Here is an 8,332-nt window from a genome sequence, read left to right on the forward strand (position 1 = left end):
TGAAGCTGAGACTTGTAGTGATCCTCCTGCCTCAGGCTCCCCAGCACTGGGATTACAGGTGTGCGCCACCACAGGGCTGGCACGGCATGCAGTACTGGGTACTGGGGATCGAACTGGGGCTCTTGAACTTGCCAGGCACGCACTTAAACCACTGAGCTCTCTTTTTTTAAAATTTTATTTATTTATGTGTTTGTGTGTGTGTGGCCAGCTTAGCCCACCAGGGGGCGGGGCCGGCTGGCATGTGGTGCTGGGGGATTGAACCGCGGTCCCTGTGCTTTGCTTAGTTTAGCTTAGCTTGTTCTAAGTAGGTGCTTTAGACCACTGAGCCATCTCACCAGCCCCGCTAGAGCCACTTTTAAGATACAGTTTAGCTCTCTGTTTTTATGTGACTACGTTCCACAGCTTGTTTATACTTTTCTGCTGGATATGTTATGCCAATTTAGAACAAGTACTGTGTTAGTCAAAGTTAATCTGTTTGTCAGGGTCAGTCAAGATTCCTCAAGGGTTGTTACGGGGCTGTGTCAGGAGCCTCTTACAGCTCCGGTTTTCCTTCTCCAGTTGTGACCATCATTTGCTGGGATGGGTCATGGTCCTCCTTCCCCTTAGGGCTTCTCTTAGAAGTACAGGGACATTCTCCTCTTTGTAAGCTTCTTTTTTGTAGAATGTACATGAGGTGACTCCTGTCCTCAGGGCTTCAACAATCCCCCAGCTTGGGAGGCTGGGTGACTCCCCAGAATTGTAGGGTCATCTTAAAGGACATTTCCTGGGACCTGGCTGACTGGAGGGCAAAAGACAAAACACTGGCTGACCTCTTCCCCTTCCAGTCATCTTCAGCTTTGGCCTAGAGCCTCACTCACTGGATACCCAGTGACAGGTCAGGACTCAAAGTTTCCCGGGCACCTTGCCTGAAACATTCCCTCCCTTGGTTTCCTAGGTGACCTATGCCAACCCCTATCCCAACCCTGTCCCACCGTTGTACTCTGGTCTCGGCTCAGTTCCCCTTGACCCATGTTGGTCTCAGCGCACTCCCTTCTGACGTAAACAAATCTAAACCACAAGGAAGATAAATGATGTCCACCTGTGATCTGGCTGTTCCAGCTCACAATTACCCTCCCTGAAAGATCCTATAAAGTCTCCTGCCCCTCTTTGTCCAGTGCTGTCTTGGTCCGCGAGGCAGCCCCCACGTGTGCTTCCCGTAGACCTGCTTAGTGTGCCTGGGCCGGCACTGCGTGGGTTCCGCGCCCAAGTTTGACCTTTCACCCAGGAGGTCAGTTCACTAGTTTTGAAGTGGAAACAATAGGTCTTAATCTTAATTGCTGTGACCCTTTTTGGAGGTTGGGGCCCTTAGAAATATAAAATGTGACAGGAGGACCCTCTTATTTAATAGTAACTAGTACTGAGAGTTTAGTTTGCACCCATGCGATCTGTAGGTGGTGGGCTACCACCTTCACTTGCTGTTTAAGTTGTTTCTTGAAGTCATCCTCTTAGCAGTTATAAAGATTTTCCAGGAAACTATAAAAGAAAACTAGTAAGAGCAAATTTAAATTCACACAGGGCACTAGTTCTGAACCCAGAAACATGGTTGGTAAATGTGGCATTGTTTAGAGGTACCCAGTGCCAGCTGCCACTCTTCCTTTCTTGGAATTCAACTTTCACAACACGCTGTTTTTGAATCACAAGGCCTTTGGCTGACTTGTGCCCAGGCAGGCAGATGGCTTTTAGGATGCAGATTTGAGGTCCAGGTCCTTGAATCCCAGGCCTGGAAGGCCTGCACGAGTGCCCTGCACCATCTTTTCCTGGGAGCCAGGAAGGATCCAGAGGTGACCAGTTAGGGCTCTGCCTTGGTCTTGCTGTATGGCCTCAAAAAGAGTTGTGCTGTTCAAACTTGTCACTGGAGGGCCCAGGAGGTGGATCAGATCATAAAATAATTTACCAGGACTCAGGGCAAGGAAGAGATTTACTGGCCACCCCATAAGGGAGCAGAGCTGGATTTCCTAGAGAGGGCTGCACTATCTGAGCAAACCCAGGGGGACCTGTGTAAGAGGTCCCTCTTCTCCATCTGAAGAAGTTACAGATAGGACCCATGGACATGGGGAAAGGAAGTTAGGGAGAAAGCTTCGTGCAGTATGTTGTTTGTGTCCTTGAAAGTCCCTGATGTATGTTATCTTTACCATAAGATCTGGCACCTGGATTATGGGGTGATGTAACAGTCACGATTGTTTTGCTGTAGGTTTCAGAAACAGCTCATTGGAAAAGAGAATGGGACTCCAGTATAGGACCACATAAAGGGCAAATGACCCCACCCTGACCGTACCCACAAATCTCTTAGCCTTTCTGTGTATGAGACCACCTCTGAGATGTCAGGGCCCCCTCCTGATCTACTGGGTACTGGGGAACAGTGGGCACCTGCCGCTGTGCCCTGCTCTCCAGCCCTCCCTGCGCTGTGCCTGAGTCCTCCTGGAACCTGAACAGTGCTGAGTGGTGGGGTCCAGTCCTATTTCCCTGCAGCTGGCCTCAGTACCTCCCTCTGCAACCTTGTGTCCTGTGTGCCACGGAGCCTACCTCTGACACAGGTCCCACTATGCCAAGCCAGGGACACAGAAGTGGGGAGAATTAGGGTCTCAGCATCAGACTGCTGAACCACCACAACCCGCCCATTGCCAGCCAGGCAGGAAGAGGGTGGAGCCTGTAGGCAAATGGCCTGGGGTTGTCACTGGGATCTGGCCTCCCAAAGCAAAGGCCCTGTGAGCAAAAAGGAAAGCCCCAGCACTGGAGACAGCAGGCCGGGAGCAGATCAGCTGGGCTCACAGGGCAGGTTCTCAGGGCCTACAGGAGAAAAGGTAAGCGAGGCCAGGGGAGGTGAAGCCTCGGGGCCATCGCTGCCTCTTTGGGTGACGAGGCAGGAAGAGGAGGTGGCAGCCACTTAGACCGTTACAAGGCAGTCACAGACAAGGGACTTTCCACGGCTGTGGGCAGCCTTGGGACGGGGAAATGAAACCAAAGAGCGCAGTCAAGGAGGTGCTCAGGCAGGTCAGATGGAAGGCAGTCAGGATCAGATAGCCTGAGGCTCTATCCCCCCGCCCCCTGAGCCTCAGGCTCAGCCTCCTGTGAAGCACCCCCTGCATCCCCAAGTCCTGTGACCCTAGGTCCCTGGACAGACCACAGAGCAGCCACGGGGGTCTCTCGGCGCCCACTCAAGGCAGAGGCATAATGAAGACCATGGAAAGACTCTTTAAATTTCATCTTAAGAGAGGGCTGGGGAGATGGCTCAGTAGAATAAGCGCTTGCCTGGCAAGCACAAGGGCCTGAGTTCAATCTCCAGTTCTGCCAATAAATAAATAAATAAGTTTTGTCTTAAGGACTTGCATGAGTCTGTAATCCATGCTCTGTAGAGGGAAAAGTCCATACAAAATAGGAGCTACACTGTCCCCTCAGTAGGTACAGCCCATGTGAAACAAAAATGAAATTAGTCTTAAAATAATTGTTGTAAGTGGTTTCTGGCATACCTACCACTGTAGCTCTTCAAGGTTGACACAGGTAGGAACCACCGTGGCCAGACAGTGGTAGAACAGAAAGCCAAGGTGACAAAGCTGGCACCAGGGCACAGTAAACTTTCCCTGTGGTTCGTTCTTCACCCCAAGGAAGGTAGGAGAGGCCCCTGGGGAGGGAACAGCAGACGCTTTATGAGACCCTGACGGAAGGAGAATATTTGCCTAACATGAGAAGCTGTCCCCAAGGAGAAATCAGCCCTTCAGGGTCACCCATTCTTGCTCAATTTAAAACTCCTCATTTTTGAAGTCATATAAGCTGGGCCATAGACAATCAGTGCCCGCCCCCAGGTTTGCAGTGGGTATTGTGTTTCCCCCAAAATAAGACCTAGCCTGAAAAGAATCAGGCTTGACAAACAAAGCAAAATGCCAGCCCCAGTCAGCCTATCCTTGCCTTGCCACCTTACAAAGGAGCCACTGAGCAAGAGAAAAGTGACAGGTCTTAGGACACAGGCGTGTGAGTGACACAGTCAAGGGACACAGAACTGTGTAAGAAGAGGATGCACCCAGAGTTCTCAGCGAAGGGGGTCCTCAACCAGCCCAGGCATAAGGGTGACACAAGCAGTGTGTCCCACGCAGGGGTGGGGGCCTGAGCTGCAGGGTTGCTTGGCTAGCTGGGTGCCCAGGAGGCAGTGCGGAAGATGGGAGAGAACGCAGCCCTTCCCGCAGCTCCCAGCGGCCCCTGCTCTTCTGCCTCCCCAGGGGCCTCTAGAAACACACCTCAGGGTAGGTCCAGAGGGTGAGCAGCCCCAGATCCCAGGGTGCCTCGGGAGGACACTGCACATCTGAGCTTTCTGTTTGTTGCACAGAAGGGAGATGCCGCTAAGAGAAGAAACATTCCGGGTGCAGTTTAACAACGCACACAAGGCCCCAAAGCCCTTCTGCCGCAGGGTGACGTACCTGTGCTACCAGCTGCAAGAAGCGAGCGGAGGCCTGGTGACCAAAGGCTGCCTTCGGACCAAGGTGCAGACAGGCTCTGGGTGTGAGGCAGAAAGGACTCAGCCACCCACCTGGGGCCATTTACACCTGAGAGTCCCATCCTCAATGGCCACTTGAATGCCACCTGTCTTCCTGACCTCTGTTGGGTCCCAGCCTGGAGCTCTTGCTTACCTAGCAGAGGCTGTGCTCTCCTTCCCAGCACTCTTCCTGCCCCTCCTGGAGAAGTTAAATGTCTGTCAGCTTCCCCTGTCCCTTGTCATTCCTATGTACCCAGAGGCTCCCAGTCACCTTGAACTGGTGGCCATCCTCCTGCCTCAGCCTCCTGGGTGCTGGGATTACAGGCATGCGCCCACAGGCATGCGCCATGGGGCCCAGCTGGTTCAAACGTCTTTGGACAGCCCTCGGGCAGGTGTCCCACATCATGGTCACCAAGCTTTCGGGCCTGCACCTGAATATGTGGTCTAGTTGACCCCTCTGTGTGCACTTCAGTCCTTGTCCAAAGGCTTGGGACATACTGGGCTACACATTATATCTCTATGGGCTACATAGCAAGACCCTGGCGCCAAAAGCAAAACAAAGCCAATGCCTTGGGAGTTTGGGGATGCAGAGTCAGTGGATGAGTGATAGGGGGCAGCTTCTTCCTGTGCTGGATAAGGGTCCCACATTAGAATGTCTATCCCCTTCCCCAGCCATGGGACTCATGGCCACTGGCTTCTGACCCTTCCTTCTCTCATTGACATCCCTCCAGAAAGGTCAGCACGCAGAAATTCGCTTCATTGAAAGGATCCATTCCATGGCCCTGGACCAAGCCCGCAGCTACCAAATCACCTGCTTCCTCACATGGAGCCCCTGCCCATTCTGTGCCCAGGAACTGGCTTCGTTTAAAAGCACTCACCCTCGCGTGCACCTGCAGATCTTTGTCTCCCGCCTCTACTTTCACTGGAAGAGGAGCTACCAGGAGGGGCTGCAGCGGCTGTGCACATCCAAGGTCCCGCTAGCAGTTATGGGCCACCAAGGTAGGAAGGAGGGACCATGAGGCACAAGCCACGGGGTGGGGGTGGGCCTGACAGGTGAACAGAGGAGAGCTGGGCAGGAACAAAGGAGGCGGCCATGCAGCTGAGCCCTCGAGAGCAGATACCCTTGGAAGGCAGATTGAGGGCCAGGGACAAGGCCCAGGAGAGGACGAGGACCCTGCCACGGGGTGTGGCTCTGCCTGGCTTCCCCTTTTCTCTCTCAGAGTTTGACTACTGCTGGAACAACTTTGTGGACCACAAGTCAGGGCCCTTTGAGCCCTGGGACAAACTAGAGTACTATAGTAACTGCATAAAAAGGCGCTTCAGGCGGATCCTGAAGGTGAGTCCCAGCCACAGCCTCACAGGCCCCCTCCCTGCCCCCTCCTGCCCTGTGCTAGCTCCCTCTCTCCTCTTCACTTGCCCATCTCTCCCACCAACGACCCCAAGTCCTCCTCCTCTCCCTCTCCTTAGATGCTAAGGAGTCACATTTGTGTCTCTCAAGGCCTCCTGGCCCTTCCCCCCCAACCATTGCCTCTCCCTCCCTTCCTCCCTCTTGTCTCTCACTCCTAACTCCTCCCTCTCCATCTTTTTCTCTCTCCAGTCCTGGGGTGTGGATGACTTAACAGACAACTTCAGAAATCTGCAGCTTGGGGGCCGGGGAGATGGCTCAGTAGACTAAGTGCTTGCCTGGCAAGCACAAGGATCTGAGTTCAATTCCAGTTCGCCAGAAAAGAGAGAGAGAGAGAGAGAGAGAGAGAGAGAGAGAGAGAGAGAGAGAGACCTGCATCTTGGATATGCCTCACCCCCAGTGGTATGAAGGGACCCCACATGTTGGTCTGGAACATCACACAACCCCCAACCCCCAGCCTGGCCCTTATCCATGTCCAGAAAACCTTTTTTTACCTCCTTCATTTATTTTGTTTATGTTTTATAAGTGGTTTTGTAATTTTCAAATTAAAAGAGAATAAAGACAATTTTAAAGTGCACAAATCCTGGCTTACTTTCTAAGGGAGGACTGCGAAAGACATTTGCTGGAGAATCCCCTGTCGAGGGTGGAATCACTGAGTTCTGTCTCTAGCATGTACACACACGAGAGTGCAGTACAGTGCCTGGTGGCCTCTGGAGTGACCCGAGACTGGAATGAGTGCCGGAGGAAAGCTACAGAAGCAGACTCTGGGCACCAGGAGCAGGGACCCACGCGAGCCTGGGGAGTGGTCTTTAGGGTAGGGGACAAGCTGGGTCTCACAGTGACGTCTGGCTGTGCATTCTTGGCTGTGAAGGGCAAACAAATGGGGTATGTTTGTGTTTCCGGGAAAATCTGTGTTCTGACATCTGGAGTTGTCGCCTACTAGGCATGGTCCTGGGACCCCAAATACGGGAAGTGTTTCCACGTCTTGTTGTCCAAGGTGAAACGTACTTTCTCATTGTACTGCTGTCCACATAAAACTTGACTGAGCAGAGATGCCGTGTAGAATTGATTGAAAAATACGCAAAAGCCAAAATACACAAAAGCTTGAAATTGTATGATCCAGAGTTCTGAATAATGGTTGAAACAAGCGGCATGCTGGTGAGGTCCCACCACGCACACCTGGACCTGCGTGCTGACCCAGAGCCTCCATCTTGGCTGCTGCCACTGTGCAGTGTGTGCCACCAGAGTGAAGGAAAAGGAGGCAGGAAGGAAACAAGTCACAATAAATAATGATCAGCGAAGAGAATCAAGAGTATCACAAGGGGCTGGGGAGATGGCTCAGTGGAATAAGTGCTTCTCTTGTGAGCGCAAGGGTCTGAGTTCAATCCCCGGTTCCGAAAAAAAAAAAAAAAAAGAGTATCACAATACATGAGCCAGCCAAATAGCTCAGCAGATTAAAATTCCTGCAAGCAGGTGCAGGGGCCAGGGGTTCGATCCCTGGGCCTGCTGTGTCAGCCCCGCACCCAGGGCATGCTGAGACATTAAGGTTGGGCGTGGTGGTGTGAGCCTGTAATCCCAGCTATTGGGCGGCTGTAACCAGGAGGATCCCTAGGAGACCAATCTAGTAGTGAGACCCTGAACACCCTGTAGACCCCTCCCTAAAATACAGGGGGAAAAAAAAAAAAGAGTATCACAATAAATGTGAACAGAAAAATTCTTCCATGGCGTTTACAAGAAACAATGACAAAGGAAGGGAAGGAAGAAGGAAAAGAAAGGTTGAAAATACAAGGATGGGGCATGGGAGATAGCTTAGTGGTCTAAGTGCCTGCCTGGCAACTGCAAGGACCCAGGTTCAATTCCCAGTACTGCACGCCATGCTGGCCACTGAAACCCGGCATGGTGATACACACCTGTAATCCCAGCACTGGGGAGGCTGAGACAGGAGGATCACTATGAGTCCAAGCCGCATAAGGAGACCCTGTATCAAATAATTTTTTTAAAAAGAACAACAAAAAAAAAATGAAATACAAGGATGAACAAAGAGGTATCAGGAAATTTTAAATTGTAAGAAGCAAAGGGGCCAGCAAGATAGCTTAGCAGTCCAAAGCACTTGCTTAGGCAAGTTTAAGCAATTGCAGAGATTGCGGTTTGATTCCCGGCACCACACGTTGTCCCAGGGCAGGCTGAGCTGGCCAAAAAAAAAAAAAAAATTAGGAAGCAAAGTGACCATATTAAGTGGGGTGGGTGGCACACGCCTATTATTCCAGGACTCTGAGAGGGTGAGGCAGGCAGGCAGGAGGATCGAAAGTTTGAGCCTAATCCCAGCAAGGTGGCACACATCTGTGATTCAGAACTCAGGAACTTGAAGCAGGAGGATCACCAGGAGTTTGAGGTCAACCTGGGCTACATAGTGAGTTCAAGGC

At 52.0% G+C, this 8,332-nt stretch overlaps 1 protein-coding gene across 2 annotated transcripts in view; it reads left to right on the forward strand.

The window, feature by feature from the left end:
• LOC101566045 (DNA dC->dU-editing enzyme APOBEC3-like) overlaps positions 1-6,215 on the forward strand; it is an 18,661-nt gene extending 12,446 nt beyond the window's left edge. The window contains exons 5-8 of one of the 2 annotated variants that reach the window (XM_023718992.1): positions 4,358-4,511; positions 5,236-5,503; positions 5,725-5,840; positions 6,102-6,215. In XM_023718992.1, the coding sequence (XP_023574760.1) occupies positions 4,358-4,511; positions 5,236-5,503; positions 5,725-5,840; positions 6,102-6,179 (616 nt within the window). In that variant the 3' untranslated portion in view covers positions 6,180-6,215. The remainder of the gene's footprint in view (positions 1-4,357; positions 4,512-5,235; positions 5,504-5,724; positions 5,841-6,101) is intronic. The other variant, XM_023718993.1, reaches the window with a different exon arrangement.
• The last annotated feature ends 2,117 nt before the right edge of the window (positions 6,216-8,332 follow it).

This window comes from Octodon degus, unplaced genomic scaffold, assembly GCF_000260255.1.
Source record: "Octodon degus isolate 3935 unplaced genomic scaffold, OctDeg1.0 scaffold00064, whole genome shotgun sequence".
NCBI classification, from domain to species: Eukaryota; Metazoa; Chordata; class Mammalia; order Rodentia; family Octodontidae; genus Octodon; species Octodon degus.